The following is a 17,313-nucleotide window of genomic DNA, read 5'->3' as shown; positions in this document are numbered from 1 at the left end:
GGAATTCTGTATGTGGTGAATTTGATTTGACGAATAAGCTGCACAAGGGATTGCACGTCACCTTTCTGTGCTGGTCATAGTTTCTGATGAAGTCTCGGAGCTGCTCTTCACGGCTCTCCAGTGTGGTGTACAGCTGCTGCATCTGATTCACCAGGTCAGCTTTCTCTGCCTTCAACCTCTTCCGATCACCCTTCATAGCTACACACAAACATACACACAATCATTTTCATCAAGACCAGCAAATACGATAATTTCATTTACATTTAACAAAAAGGAACAGCACAGTAATCGTAAGATTCTTGGATCAAGAGATTCACATTTGATAGTATGCACCATTGCAATGTGGTTGCACACAAATACGGGCTTTGTGCCCTTGAATGACGCATGTCTGCGGGTTGTGTGTTAATCCCTGTCTGTCTGATTGTCCCTAAGATAAGAGCTGTGGATATGCAAAGTAATGAATATTCTTCTTTGTAAAAAATATGTTCCGAAATGCTTTTTGGGCATATTTTGATGTTGGATTTACCGAAGTCTTTTGTGTTTTATAGTTGTTGGTGTAAATCAGTTTACAATGGTGGCATAAAAAGTGGTCACCTGCTATTGTTACCTTAAAGGAATAGTTCACCCCAAAATAAAGAACAGATAACTTATTTTTCACTGCACATTATGCCATTGCAGTCTCTAGACACGATCATGATTTCAAGCTCGATTACACTTCCTACTGTTTGACGCATGCACAGAGAGCTAGATTGCGCCTCCAGCTTGAAATCATGATCACTAAGGAGACAGCAGATGTCAAGATTTACAGTGAAAAAGTAGTTATATTTTGTTCTGTTCTCACCCAAAACCAATGATTGGATTAAACCACTGGAGTCATATGGATTACTTTTATGCTGCCTTTATGTGCTTTTTTGAGCTTCAAAGTTTTGGCCACAATTCACTTTTCCCTACAGAGCTGAGATATTCTTCTAAAAATCTTCACTTGTGTTCCGCAGAAGAAAGAAAGTCTTACACATTTGGGATGGCATGAAGGTGAGTAAATGATGAGAGAATTTTCATTTTTGGGTGAACTATCACTATTTTTCTACCTGGTCTAAGCCATAAAATTAGTTGTGTTAATGTAATCAAATGTAGTCAGGTTGATTCAGGCATGTCACATAATATTTTTCAGCTCATTTAGATGTTACCACATGAAGCACATTTTTAGGTTAATATTTTTTTCAGTGTAGGTTTATTGTTATTTCTCTCCAGATGTTGTAGTTAAAAAGTGTGCTACTAAAGGGATAGTTCACCCTAAAAAAGTCATAACTTTCTCGCCCTCTTGTTGTTCAAACCCCCGTATAACTTTCTCTGTTGCATGGAACACAAAAGGAGATGAATAGCAGAATGTTAGCCTCAGTCACCACTCATTTTTATTGTATGGAAAAAAGATGCAATGAAACTGAATCATGACTAGGCAATCAGTCCCTAACATTCTGCCTTTTGTGTTCCATACATGAAAGAAAGTTTAAATACAGGTTAAAAACAACATGAGGAGTAAATGATAAAATAATTTTTATCTCGGGTGAACCATCCCTTCAAAGAATGTGTTGTGCACTGCTCAAAACAGCCTAAAGGGGGCAGCATGCTCCACTATAATCTTCCCACACAAGGAAATGAGACATGCATGTTGTGAAATAAATAACACATTTTAAAGTGTTTTAATAGAGAGATATAGTGCGGGGTAACTTCTTGTAACAAACTGACATTTTATCAACATCCTAGTGTGTAGACTAAATCTTGTTATTTGTGCTGATGGCAACTTCTTGCATACCATGAACATTGTGTCACTTGCATAACTCTGAATTCATATTGTTCATATCATGAACTCTCAATCAGTCATTTGTTTCACTTGATGTATCCTTTCCCCCTCAGTTAAATGGCCCTCTTTCCCCGCGATTTTCTCATTCAGCAGTCAAACCCCTTTTTCTACTATCATACAATAGCAGACATTTATGAGAACGCACGTACCTGTCACATCTCCTTCTCTCCCCCATCTCTCTGTTATCCAAAAGGGCAAAAAAGAGCTGTATCCTGTTTTGTTTGCTTTAAACACATTTTGATGCAGACTGTCATGTGAAGAATAACTTTTAAATGATTGGCAGGTTGCTCCAGTTTTTGTTTAGATACCTACATGTGTAATATTACATGTCAGGTGTCAAGCAACACAGTTATTCTAGTGTAAAGTGTGTCAAACGATTTTGAGTGCGGGGTCCTTTCAACGTAAATCTCTTTTAAAAACATGTTCGTGTATAATTAGATTTTGAAGTCATTCTAAATTGTTATTTTGCTTACCGCATTACAATCTCTACAGGTGTCCTCTCATATTTGAAACATGTACAGACAAAAATATGATGTCATGGAATTCTTTAAATACTAACAGCTGCCGCTCTGTTTATTTCAGTTCACTGCACAGGTTTAATTTACCAACATACTTTCATGCATTTGACAGACTAAATTGACCTTTTTTTTTCTCCTCTTTTCTCCCCAATTTGGAATGCCCAATTCCCAATGCACTCTAGGTCCTCGTGGTGGCGTAGTGGCTCGCCTCAATCCGTGTGGCGGAGAATGAATCTCAATTGCCTCCGCGTCTGAGACCGTCAATCCATGCATTTAATCACATAGCTTTGTTGAGCATTGAGACATAGCGCATGTGGAGGCTTCACGCTATTCTCCGCGGCATCCACACACAACTCACCACGCGCTCCACCGAGAGCGAGAACCACATTATAGCGACCACGAGGAGGTTACCCCATGTGACTCCACCCTCCCTAGTGACAGGGCCAATTTGGTTGCTTAGGAGACCCGGCTGGAGTCACTCAGCACGCCCTGGATTCAAACTTGTGACTCAAGGGGTGGTAGTCAGTGTCTTTACTCGCTGAGCTACCCAGGCCCCTTAAACTTACCTATTTAAGTTAAATAGCCTGAAGCCCTTTGCACACCAAACGCACATTTTCACCACAATTAACATTTTGAATCGAAAACAATTGATTCCTATGAAGCCAATTCACACCTGGAGTGAACATTCGCGTCGAGAAAGCAATTTATTTTTTTATTTTTTTTACGGTGTGTAATTTTTTTTTCTTCACCTGCCGATGAAATGCCCTGACCAATAAAATGTGCGCTTTGGATCACGTGTCAGGAGTCATTACAGGAGCCAACAGATGGCGCTAAAGCACAGAAAGCTGTTTTGACCACCAACATTAAACACTGAAGTAACTTGAGGGAGAAATCCACCCATTGTACAAAGGGGTCTCAGTTTGTTCCTGGAAGGCAGCAGATGCCCTAACCCCACCCCCACCCTAATCCTAACCATATGGAGCCTGTATGGCTGAATACTCTGCAAGGAACAACCAAAGGCACCTTTCACCCATCGCAGAGAAATCCTGAACCAGCAGTGAGGATGGGTATTGTATTATTCATCAAATACCTTTAAAACTGACAAATTAACGTGTTATTTATTTATTTATTTATTTTTTGATCGGTTTGCTAGAGAACTCGCTTGCTTGTCTTTCGTATTTTGATTCGATGGTTGTTTACTTCTTAAGTTCTTCTTTGCTTGTCGATTAGCGCCACATTTCTCACTGAAGCTGCATATGGGCATACGATTTCTACAGCAAACTCAGAGGGGATAAATTCACAATCACACACATACAGGGCAAAGCTACTTTATAAATCGTGTCCATATTCAGTCTGTTACCATTGTTTATGTTCACGCCGTACTTATGTTGTTATTTTGCCGATCTCCACGTGACAGGGAAGCTTTTCTCATGCACTCATAAACATGCACAGGAGAGCTATGGCAGTAGTCAATATTTTCTGAGTAAAATAACTTACATTACAGGTTGTTTATCACCAAAACCAATCATATGACCTCTGAAGACTTGGAATATGACTCACAAGCCACATGGACTACATGTATGACACTTTTGGGTACCTTTTTAAGCTTTAAAATGAGTCACTATCAACTGTATTGAAATCAACAAACTGGACATCCAGCACAATTTCTCTTTATGTGTTCCAGAGAGAGAAAAAAGTATTTTGGGTTTGGAACGACTTGAGGGTGGATGAAGTATTTAATTTTTGAGCTAACTATTCCTTTAACAATTTTTTCCTGAAACTAGCTCGTTCACACTGCAGGAACACCATAATCTGATACACTACTGAATGAATAAAGGCCTCTGTTTATTCTGGTAATAAGAGCATTACTCCCCAGATAAACAGATGCCAGATAAGATAAGCAAACACATCACACATACACCACAGTCTGCATTGACAGGTAGGAAATGCATCCATTAGGCTCTCAACTGATGTACATGCCTCAAACATGCTTTACATTTCTCTTTTAAGGGCGTTTCTTTCATCTTTCATTGTTAAACTGTCTTTCATTTTCTCAAAGATGTAAACATCTCAAAAAGCATCTTTTTGTACAGCATTACTCCAAGGTACAATTGCTAGTGAAATTGCTGTTTGTTATACAACAGCTTTATAAACTGTCATTGAGAAACCTGCACACATCTTAGACACAACATCTGCAGTTATTTTGTCTACTTTTGCTCCAGTAATGAAATAGCTCCAAACAAATCCAAAGCGTTACAGTACATGTCGCGAACAATGCACCCTTCATGTGGAGTCGGAAAAATAGTAATTATGAGTTCTGAGCACATGAATGACCAAGCAAAATTAAATTTACCAGTGGGAAACTCCAAATTCTATATGATACCCGAGTTTCAGAGTTGTGACGTTGGAAGAGACATGTCCACATGAAAGACAACGGAAAGCAATAGAAAGTTAAGGATTTTGCAAAATCATTTCAATTTCAGTAATACATTAATAAAATACAAAAGTGATGCAGGTGAATTCACTCATGCTTATCGACAGGTACAACAGAAAAAAGTGCTTTCGCCGTCATTCTTTGCGTATTTGTTTTAGTTTGGATTCTTCCATATGAAAACCTCAACTAATTTTAACGGTAATAGAATGTAAAAATGCTACAGTAAAAAAAAAAAAACATTCAATGATTAACGGGTAGTTACCTTAAATACGGTAAAAAATTATAATATATTTAACAAGACAATACATGTAATTTCACGGAAAAATATTGTAAAAAATATTCTTTGTAAAAAGTTTAATTTTACAGTATAATTAACGGTAAAAATATATATCATGTTTTACAAGGCAATACATGTACTTCTTACAGGCATCAAAATTACATACCATAAAGCCTGAAACGTTCACCATATTTTTTTTTAAACCACAGCTGTGGGGTTTTTTTTACTGTAAATTTAGCAATTTTTTTTTAACAGTGGACAGTTATGGAGAGCATATTGTAATGTCTAGGTTTTCTTAGGTTTTCACCATTCTAGTGTGGATGAGAGGTGTAAATGTTGCAAAATCAGTGTTTTTTCAAACTAAAATGTACTAGTGTGGACATGTTTTCCTCCAAAAACTGAGACTTTCGAAAATGCTCTCTAATACCACCTACTTTGGAAAACGATTATGACAGGAAATGGAGAGTTTTCCATTGAAAACAGATTAGTGTGGCCTTCCAATGTCTCTTTTCCAAACATATTAGTGCACTGGAATGGAGTGTTGTATTCAAATTATATAACATTATGTTAACCAGATAAGTCAAGACAAACTTTGGTGTTGTCATGGCAAAGCCTTCACTCTAGCGGTTCAGCTTCCCTGGGCCTCGGCACTTGAGGGGACTAGCGGCCAGGCATCCTGGCCCGGCGGCCGCGACGTGCGCTCCAACTCATGCCGGGGTTCCGGGGTGAGGGTCCGGCGACGCATCTAACTCGCACCGGACCCTCCCTGCTCCATTCCTGGACCTGTAAAGATGCCAGCAGGTAGAGACCGGTCTCCCGAGAAGAGGCGTGCTCGGTGTTTAAAGGCAGCGGTGATGAGGCTCTTCACTGGCGGGGTGACGATGATCCACGGGAGGGCATGTCGTTCCGTCACAACTGGTATAATAAATTGTGTTTCTTTACCTCAGATTACGCTATAAAAGCAATTATACCGTCTTTTATGGCTAATGCGCATGCTTGTTCTCGAGTTGATTGACAGGCGATTTCTGTATCTAAATATGATTGGCTATTTTACCTGTAAGGCGGCTTGACCGTTGGCTGCCGTTGTGTGTTTCAATTTCTCCCATTCACTTTAATAGAAGTGGCCCATCTCTGCTAAATAGTCTCTGTTCTGACAAGCAGGAAATGTTAATGGACAATGATGTCACTTGATGTCACCAATGAACAGCCCTTGAAATGGTCTATATAGAATGAAATTTAAAGCAGATCAAAGGCCTGTTGTGGGTTTGTGTACATTTGAATTTTTGAAAGTGTGAATTCGGATTAATGAGCATTCCACTGACCCATTTGAACATTCCATTTAAGTCCACAGAATTTTTCAGATTTTTGATCGCTGTGCGAAAACCTTTAGTCCAACTAGTTAGAAAAGACATACAGGCAGCACACTATTCCAGAACAGTCTAAAGGTCTGAGCCAAGTTTGGTGGATGTAGCTTGAAAGTTAGAGTTAGAAATTGAGGTCTTGGTTTGGGGATTTTGAAAAAAACCCTAAACAAAGTTTGTTAAGCCAACACAATAACATAACCCAATACCTTTCACCTCTTGACTAACCTAACAGCACTCTTGTGATATTGCTTAAATATAATTTGTGAAAGTACATAATTGTCACCATCATCTTTACCTAAAGCATTATTTACCCCGAAAATAAATAGCCACCATCATTTTTGGACAAACCTCAATTGACTACAAACGATTTTTGGCAGTGTTACAGAAAGAATGATATTGGGCAAACTCAGCCAGTGTTGATGTGTCTTGATGTTGCGCACGCAAGGTGGGGGGCAATATTGGCCCTGTGACTGGTGTTCAGACCTTGTAAGGCCTCCTTGGCACGTTCCAGCTCCTGCTCCTTCTCCCCCAACTGCACCCTGAGCTCGGCAGCGGAGAGCGTGTCGGCCGAGCAGCCGCCGTGCAAGTCCTCCAGGTCTTTACTCAACATGTCCTTCATCTGCCTCAGAAGGTGCACCTCTTCTTGCAGCTGAGCCACCTCCTCCCTCAGCAACACTACAGGAGGAAAAAGATAGAGTTTACATATTTAAATTTACGCATTTGCTAGACACCTTTATCAAAGTGACTTACAGTACATTCAAGGTACTGTATACATTTTATGAGTATGTATGTTCCCTGGGAATCGAACCCATGACCTTGGTATTGCTAGTGTGATGCCTTACCAGTTGAGCTACAGGAAATGAAGAAAGTTTAATACAATAGCAAGTCCTCTGTTTTGAAAATATGATTATTGCATGACTATTAAGGTTAAAAAGTGTTTGTCTATTAGGCATAAATCATTTCTCCATGGAACACAAAAGGAGTTATCAAAATGTTACTTGGGATCAAAATGTCAAACTCTTTTTCATACTATGAAAATGCATGGTGACCACTGGCTGTCAAGTTCAGTTGCGATTCTGACTTGGTAGACGATACAAAGAATGAATTAAGTCATAATTTTAACCCAGGTCTCCTTGCATACTAAACAAAAACAATACCACTAAATGAACGGGTCTTACAATTTTATAATGAACAACTAAGTTTTTTAAAATGTTTTATTTTTCCTTTGGTCATGTCTTATCTTGCTTAGGGCACCAAGTGAGCACTGCTAAAAAAAAATTTTTTTAGAGTAAAAATTTACAAAAATTCTTAAAACAAGGTACATTTACTTGTGAAGCAAAATTGACAAAGTGATAAACCTCAATAAATGTTGTTAGATTACTCTGAAAACAAGACTCATTATAATCTTATGTTATTTTGCTTTTCAAGTATATATATATATATTTTGCAAGGAAAAAATACTTAAAGTATTAAAATTAATTTTTGTAGCAAGGAACTGCCACTGGTGTCCCATCAAAAAATAATTACAAACGACAAAGAATGCTTGTTGAGATATTTAATTTTTTAAATTTATTACTCAAAGACATTGCTGTCTTTCATTCCCTTTTAATCACATAGAAACAGATCACACAATAAAAAAAAAAAGCCTTTCAAGGCTCCTTCACAGAGTCAAGGGAGTTGACAACAGACACATTAATCATGAGAGTGAAACCACAGCAACGAGAGCGGGACACAGTCCCAGTTAAAGGAAAACAGCAGTAATTGGCAAAATATCAGTAAACACTTTGAGAGACGGAAGACTAAGAGGACAAGCATGTTCCAGCCTCTCTTTTAATGAGCGGAATAGTGGTGGCATTTCTGTTGTGAATGAAGAATAACCGGCCCATATCTCAGAGAGCGCCTATAAACCAGAGCAAAGCTGATTGAAGGACTTTCAAAAGCTCATGTGGCGTCTTTCTGTTGTCAAAATTTAATTTCAAGTCGTGTTCCTCTAATGTGGTGGAAATTCACGGAACGTCGTCGAGTCAGGAAAGCAACGTGAATTAGTCAAGCTGCCAGTCAGGTGCCTCTGCCGATATGCTCAGTAAGTGAATAAATTAAATGGAACCTTCGCTGAATGTACTTTGCATAACAGCTGCGACATCAATCTTTTTCAAGGGAAATTATGGAGCTTGTCGAGTAATTCAATTAACTGTAAACTATAATGCAGCCCCACTGCAGCCAGTCCGATATGAATTGGGCTGTGATAAAATAAATTAAAAGCTCTTATCAACAGCAATCAATACAATTAATGAGGTAGTTTGTCTTGTACTGTAAGTGCATCATAATAATGTAAAATACGTTCAGCCATGAGTGCAGTAACACCAAACCAGTAACACAGATGTACATTATTCCTTCCATCTGTGCTGTTTTTCAATTGTTTTTTCTTAGTAAACATGAGCTAGACAGACATTTTTGACTGTTGATCTTCAGCATGCTGTTTTTTTCAGCATCCTGCACATGGGATAGGTTAAAACGCTGTGTCAGGTTAAAAAGAACGGCAACTTTTTTGAGATTTTATTAATTTCCATGACTTTTCCAGGCCTGGAAATGACTATTTATTTCCTGGTTTTTCATGTCCGTGGGAACCCTGAATGACATCTGGGCCATATGTGATGGCATACAAGTTGCATGTGATCCATGTTGAGATCACATACAAGTTGCATGTGATCCATGTTGAGATCTGGTGACCATTACACTTTTTCCAATGATACAGACACAGAGATTGCCACCACCTCCTTAAATATGAACCAAGTTTCACAATGGTTTGTTAACTCTCCAAAAACTAGCGTGCTCTGCACCTCACCTCCCCTTTAACGTGACATGATATCATTCGATGAGAGCACTTCTAGATAAAACTGACAGTTAAATCACTTCAACCCGCTAATGCTGCAATTTGATAGTGGATGTTTGAAAATAAATCCTGTTCTTAATCCACGGCAGACATGTGAGACAGACAGGGGGCCGGGTGCACAAGTCGAGATAGCACCAGGTGCTTGAGGCTTTTCTTCAGTTCGCTGTTGACAAGGTGAGAGTCTGCAGCGTGACTGATAAGACAGAGAGAGGGACAGGCCATTGGTCAATGTCTTCGCTACTTCCAGATAGAGGCAAGCAACCAGGATTGCACATGGCACAGGAAGCTCTTCTTTCCTGGAAAGTGCCATCTTTCATGCTGTCGCATTCTAGCCCAAAGCCGCTTATTCAACTCGGAGGAGACTTATTTGGGGCAGTGGGACCAGCTGTTGAGCTGCTTTGAGCCCCAGTGCATGCACCGATCTTTGGCTTACAACTACGATTTGTATGAGAACTATGGAGCAGTTCATCTGGCCTGAGCCAAACTCATTGGAAGAGAATGCAGAAAGTGTGCAAAGTAGTGGTCGACAGATTTTGGATTTTGCAGATACCAATAGCTAAGGTGGTGGAAAAAGCAGAAAACCGATTAATCGGCCTGAGGTTTTTAAAACTGGTAAATTTAATGTGTTAAATACGTTCTTAGTCTTTCCTTATTCAGGAGGGCAAAGACTTAGAGTCCAAAAGTAAATGAAATCCCAGATGTGGTTTATTGCGCAGCTAAAATCCAGAAAAAAGTATGATATTTTAACCATAAACCTGAATACACCATTGATGTCAGTGCTGCTCCCAACAACTCTTACAAATAAAGGAAATAAAATATGCACATGAATCTTCCACAACATATTACAATATTCACTATAAAGTAAACATTGTCATATACTGTAACAACCATATGAGCAGTACTTCATCAACAGTAGATCATCAGCGATCACTTGTCATAAATGTCCGGTATTCTGAAAATCTGGTATCATTAAAACTTTTTCCAATTTGTTATTTTCCATGAGAGATCGGTCATTGCACCAAGACATTTCAAAAGCTTCTTATCTTAGCCCAAAGTCTAAACTCAGTTCCTGCATTTGCGGTTTTTTTGATTACACCAACAGATTGTAATAAAGTTCATGTGCAAACTCTGAAAATATAGTGGAACATCAAATTATGTCCATGATGATTACTGTTGTAGCTGCTTTATGAAACAAAAATGTATTACACTTGTGTTAAACTATCTAGAGTTCATGGTTTATTTTTCAATTGTTATTATTATTATGTTTATATTTACAATTGTATTTATGATATAATTTGTATTGGTATTTTCCCGTCTGTTGTCGTAAAGTGATTTTTAAGTCACTGCAAAAAGGGGCCGGTGTAAGAAGTTGCAGACAGTAAAATATTTGGATTTTATATGATTTTTTTGACCACTCCATTATTTTGATTGTATTTTCATTTCATTTGAAATGCAATTTGAATTTTGAAATATTTTGGTTTAATTTTTTCATGTTACACTAAATTACAGTTTTCAAAATCGACTGTTAGAAGTGAAGTGCGTTCCGATTCAATCACTGTTAATACTAGCCATGATTTGTGTGTCAGTAGATAAAAATTATTAATAATTCTTACATTCTCTATAGTTTAATGGAGCCTACAAATCCTGACAAGAACCACATGTTCCATGCATATAAAAGGAGTGTGTCACTGTCAAAGGAAAATGCCTGATATTCAGCAAGGACGCAGTTAATGTAAAAAAGAGGCAAGTCCATATTTCTATTCTTCTAATTCATTGATACAAACCATTTACACAACCAACTTCTTATGAATATGCGTTCTTTGTTATATCACTAGTGCTTGACAGGGAATGGACTATATAAGATGGTGGAATAACCGAAGAAGAACCTCAGAATTAAATTGCACTTGACCCAGCTCATTAGCGCTTTGCGTGTGTAATTCTGACAAACCCACTGGCGCCTAGACTTAGCGTATGCTTGCATGAAAATATCAAAACTTCATGGCCATGCCCATTGACTTTGCGTGTATGACAAAGCATAACGCTGTACACAGTAGCTAGCTGAACGAGTGTTTCGGGTCATAGTCTGTTACAATAGTGTATTTTAACACGGCTGAAATGCTTTATTGACCAACCAGCATACAGGACCGGAACCATCAGTTTTATAAAGTATGTTAATTAGAACCTTTGTGAGTTGTAATTATCATCCCATGAGCATTCCAAGTATTATCCTCCCTTCAAATGCCAACCTCACAATTATACAGCTTTAGTCATTACCAAGTTGAAATACAAGTTTCATAGTTACTAATTGAAGAGGCAGACATGCCTTCTCTTACAGGGTTGTGAGAAATTTGAACAGCATGAAGGGAGTGAGTGTCTCTGGGCTTGTTGTCTTGATGCTGTGAGAACTGAATTTGATATACAAAAAGCAGTCAGGCCTCTAATTCACTAAAATTCACTGTTCAATCAATTCACACAGCCGTTATCTCTTCTTTGCTCAAATAATCTCAAAAGACAAACTAATCATCCATCTCTGCTTCTCAGCCTCAGTGTGTGGATTCAAAATGGATAAGTCTGTATAAAAAGGTATTAAACCGATTTTTTTTATTGGGTAGGTCAATAAGAAAATGTGTTCAACTTTCATCCTAGCACTTTCATAAAATTGTTTTATTTAATAGGCAAGAAATCAAAGTCACATTGAGGCTGCAGTCTGGTGCCATATAACAAGATGACAATTAGCAGCTATTGAAACTTGCAGCAGCAGCACTATCTTCTTCTGCATAAACTGTCCTTAATCTGACACACTGTTCTAACAGTTTTTGGCCTGTGGTTCCATGGTTCTGTGATAAACCATTTTGTAAACGGCTCAACTCCTGAATGCACGTTTCAGCGGATCTGTAGACTCTGATTCTGATTTATAATCGCTTCCAAGAGACTCCCCAAAAAACCCTGTAAACATAATGGGTCCTTAGGCAACTATAAAAAAAAAAATACAACTTTTACAAAGGGGAGTCATCACTGACAGTTCAATTTAACCTAAAATCCTAAGCATTATCTGTTACGGGGAAATCCGTGCTTTGAGTTGGTTCCATTTCCCCCCCAAAAAACAGCGCTAAAAAAAAAAAAAAAAAAACAGGATCTGGGTCAATGACCTGATGCAAATGTTTTTTTTTTGTTGTCTGGATCTCCAAAGTTATTCAAAAATACATAAAAAATGCTATTCACTACGTAATTACTTGAATACTCCTCTACTATGATGAACATGTTTTTAATTTCTGATTGCACAGTCATGTTTATATTTTTTTCTGGGGCTGTAACCGTCCAGAGACAGTAAATAAATAACTAAATACCGAAAGCTCAAATGATTGCAAAAGCAATGTTGTTTGAAATAATTCTATATTACTGTTTCTTAAAAAATAAGCAGTGACATTTTTTTTTTTTTTTATATATTTGAAAAAATTGTTGTCCACCAAATCAAGTCAGGTGGTGTAACCAACATGCAGTCAGCCAGTAGGTAGACCCTCATACCTGTGAGTAAATTTTTAAAAAACACTTCTTGATATTTGTGACTCAATATTTGATATATCTTTATGTATACACAGTATGAGTGATATTTGATATTTATTTAACAAAATGTTAGTTACACAACTTGACATTTTGAAAGTCATAAGATAATTTTTTGTAAAAAAATGCAACCTAATCTCATAGAATGAACATCACTATAACTACATTTTTGTAAACTTACATTTACGTGTTGAATTCTACGCTTTGTAGCTGTTTCTTGGTGAAATTAACACTACAAGCGCTACAACAACTGTGCGTTTTATTCACTTTCACACAAATCACTACTACAACAGCTGATTAGGACTTTATAAACACGTATTTATCGCACTATTATTCACACACTGCTAAATTATCATATTGAAACACTTTTACTCAAACGCATCATTTGAAAAACTATACATTTTAACGCTTGTATTACAGACTCACCTACATTTACACACTTAATCCAATGTGATTAACTTCTGTGGTAGCTCACCTCATAGAGTGTTGGACTTTAGACTCGGAAGACTGCGGTTCGAGACCAGTAAAGCCTGACATAGTGAAAGTGTCATCTAAGTGACACGAGATGACTGTTACATCAGAAAATGTGCTTTTTATTTCTCATTTTGATTTTGGACACTATCGGTTACATTTAGACATTGGTTAAGGGTAAGGATGCCTGTTTCATGTCCACCTCTCATTTCATTTCACATCACTATTGGTTAGGTTTAGGTTTAAACTTTAGGTTAGGGAGGTACGTTTTACTCATTAAAACTTCTTTCTAATATTCACCTTAAAAACCTTGTCTGATTATGACACCATTTCACTCGCTTTTTGGCGCCCCCCGCTGGACATTTCACTGGGAAACTGCAGCAAAACGTGTATTAAGGCACGTAATTTCATTCTGCAAAAATGTTGCGACGGTCATTTTATTATCATGAGACCAGGCTGAGAAAATGCTATCATTATAAATATTTTTCAAAAGTGTATGAAACCAACATGGACACAAAGATTACATTTCTACAAACTTGACACACGTGCCGAACTTGATACCTACAAATCTTGATACATATTCTAATTTTTACCATCTTAAACAACCTTATTTTTCAAAAAAACATCTATTTTACAGAAAACTGCATGCCATAAGTTTTGAGGTCCCAAGGCCCTAACAGAGGTTGCAGATGTCTCCGGGCTCTGGCCTACATTCCAAATCTCAAGGGACGGCTGAATTTATGCAATGTTCCAGATATTAAAGGGCCATTTTTCAAGTGATATATTTTTAATGAAAAAAAAAAAAAAAAAGATACATGCTTTGCCAGTGTCAAAGAGTGTGTGTATTACAGATATTTTAATAATTTATTCAGAAACATTTAAATACAATGGATTAAACATGAATCAAACAAGGATTTACTGTGGCTGTGAGTCAAATCTTCCATGCAAGTCCAAATAACCTATTAATAAAAAATTTAGCATTGCCCCCAGACATGGGAACAGCATCTGAATGGCATTTTCCCATAATGCTTTCCCAAGCTAGCTTTGATGCTGGCTCTGATATGCCTGTCTATGGAGCTTTAAACCCTGAGGTTAAACCAGGCAGTCAATTTTGGGAGCACATTTTTGGGAGACTACAAAGCTTTTCATCAAAACAGCCAGCCAAAAGTCAAAGCAGGGAATTTATGGTAACCTGTACTGCGTTTTAATCATTAATTAATATGAGTGAGCAGCATGCTGTGGTGATTTCAAACTAACTCAAAGATGAAGCGTGTGTGACTCAAAAGAAGGTGAACCAATAAAACACAAAACAGAATATTGTTAAAGTGGACTATTCTGATTTCACCCTATTCGATCTTTCTCATAAGTTTTTCTGTGATTACTTTTTCACCTAGATAACTTCATAAATGCAAAGGAATGTTTCATCACATGCTTTGGAGCACAGGTTCACATCAAATACAGAATCTGCGTCCCACGCATATCTGACAAGCACTCCTCAGGGAGATTTGTATTGCATTTAGTGTAAATCTTTCTGAGGATATTACAATGCTTTTCAAACCTGAGGAAATCTGTAGATTTTACAGGTTTTTGAATGGTCCCTTTTCATTCTCTCTGCTTTGCTTTGTAGCCTTTGTTCCCAAAGGCCCTGTATTAAAATACGCCACAGTTAATCCGTTCACAAGTGGTCAGTCGAGACACATCGCTGGCAGTAACGTGACTCATATTACTTTGCCAGTGTGTTTTTACATGTTTAAGAGGAAAAGTTTTGAAAATCACAAAAAGTCAGCACATTATCGCTTCCAAATATACATTTAAATTTTTATCTCACCCAAATGTGACGTTTTGAGCAGAATGCTCACTGTTATTTCATTCTAGCTATTTAGATGTGTGTGATCGGTGACATTGCATGATGATGTCAGGCAAACGAAAGTCTTGTGCATGTATATGTGTAGGCTTTTAGCTGGGACGGTTATTTTAGTTTAAAGCCACAAGTAACGAGTTTGTAAAAAAGTAAAAAGTTTGACAGGTGAAAAGGCTGTCTTTTTGATGCCAAGGACCACTAAATATGATGATTCTTTTGTGAAGGATTTATTTCCTAAATTATAAAAGGTAGCTATATTTTTTCATGTATAAAGAAACATTTAAACACATTGAAGGTGTTTTAAAAGATTTCCCTTTTCAGTGGCATGCCCACAATTAAAGGCTTATAACTCTACAAAAATACCAAAGAGGATCAAATGTTTTGTTTAATTTTAAATAAAACTTCACATTTTTAATGATGTAGATTATGATAAATAATGTGACTCTCAGCTTAAGAAACTCTTTGAGCTTTGAGCTAAATTTTTTACTTTTTTTCTTAATTTTCTGATTTGACATTATATATCTCAGGGTGTAAATGAGGTAGCTCTTAAAGTTTGTTCTTTGTTCCCAATCATGTCACCTGTAACTGAGTGAAATGTTGATATGACAAAGCAATCAAAAGTTATATCATTACAAAAATAATTTATCCTAGAGTCCAAAAACATCTCCAAGTGTCCAAAAGCCTCTCCATAATAATTGTACATAAGAACTAATTACACAGCAATGACTAAAGGTATGCGATCTTTCCAAAGTATACAGGCATGAGTAACGAGATCTCAGTTCCATTACGTGTCATTTGAGCCATCATTGAGTCTGCGTCACGTACTTGCCGTTACCTCCTGGTGGCCATATGTAATTAGAGTGAATGATCCTCTCTGCCCATATTTGAATGACTTCCACCTCTGGTTGCAGCGATCTGAATTGCACAACGTACTACATCATTCATTTCTGATGAAGTCAACTGATCCAGGAAAACTAACATGTTTTAAACGTAACGTAATTCTGAAGAGAAACATTTTTGAAGTCAAGCCAATTTATATGTATAGCACTTTTCACAATAAATATTTTTCCAAAGCAGTTTTACAGACAATAGTACTTTACAACCACCAGTGCGCAAGCTACAGGCAACAGTGAGAAACTCCCTAGAAAGATACAACACAAGTGTAAACTATTCTTCAAAATATACATGTTGCAATGAAGGAGAGATGACCACTTAGTAATATTTCTTACTGTTAAATACTATGGCTGTCATTAGAATAAAATAATAATGATTAATCTCATGATTTCATAATTAAATGGTAATAATGTAAAATTCATTAAATGTTAACTTGTTTACACTTTATTTCTCTGTAATTTCTTTGCTCTATGAGATTCACAATCTTTACTGCACTGCATGGTGCTCAATAGATCGCATGCACATGCTATAAGAAGGGCAACTGTTGGCGCATGAACGTCCCCGCAGACCGATAACTGGCTGCTCAGTGAGCCGTTGGACTCTTTTGATTATGGATATAATTCACAGGCAAAGAACTCGATTCCGTGGGTTGCAGCGGGACACCACAGAGGTTGGTGCCTTGACGATAAGGGCCACTCATCATCTGATGGATCACGCTGCTAATGCCTCTTAGGATGAGAACCAAATTACAGAAGCACAAATCACACCTCTCACTCGTGGCTTGAGAGGAGAGCCGAGGTTGAGAGAGCGATACTCTGATCCTGCTTTGATACCAGCGAATCCATCCACACTGGCTCCCTGGCCTCGTGTCAATCAAAGAGCTGTTCTGCATGTTAAAATGTAAATTAATATGAAAGGTTAACTGAATTAACATTTTCACAATTTCTAAGAAGCAGCCCTGCTGCAAAGACCAGAATGGATAATCAGAAACATGTTATATTTTAGTTACTGTTGTTCCCATCAGCCTTCATAACTAGCTTAAAGGAATAGATCGCCCAAAAATGTTTCATAATTTAATCACCCAATCTTGACATAAATGACCAGTTGTTTTTCACCAAAGCCTATTGTATGCCTTGAGAAGATTTGGAATATGACACACGAGTTGCATGGACTACTTGC

At 37.5% G+C, this 17,313-nt stretch overlaps 1 protein-coding gene across 6 annotated transcripts in view; it reads right to left on the bottom strand.

Moving 5' to 3' along the window:
- LOC127426181 (kazrin-like) overlaps positions 1–17,313 on the bottom strand; it is a 243,124-nt gene that overhangs the window by 25,294 nt on the left and 200,517 nt on the right. For all 6 annotated transcript variants that reach the window (XR_007894751.1, XM_051672811.1, XM_051672812.1 and 3 more), the window contains 2 exons: positions 6,938–7,129; positions 62–198 (listed from right to left, as the gene is read on the bottom strand). Coding sequence is in view for 5 of the 6 variants with exons in the window: in XM_051672811.1 (XP_051528771.1) it covers positions 62–198; positions 6,938–7,129 (329 nt within the window). In the remaining variant the exon portion in view is untranslated. The remainder of the gene's footprint in view (positions 1–61; positions 199–6,937; positions 7,130–17,313) is intronic.

The sequence above is a fragment of the Myxocyprinus asiaticus genome, chromosome 35, assembly GCF_019703515.2.
Source record: "Myxocyprinus asiaticus isolate MX2 ecotype Aquarium Trade chromosome 35, UBuf_Myxa_2, whole genome shotgun sequence".
In the NCBI taxonomy this organism is placed as follows: domain Eukaryota; kingdom Metazoa; phylum Chordata; class Actinopteri; order Cypriniformes; family Catostomidae; genus Myxocyprinus; species Myxocyprinus asiaticus.
Note: the sequence above shows the minus strand (reverse complement) of the source record. Positions and strands in the feature narration are given on the sequence as shown.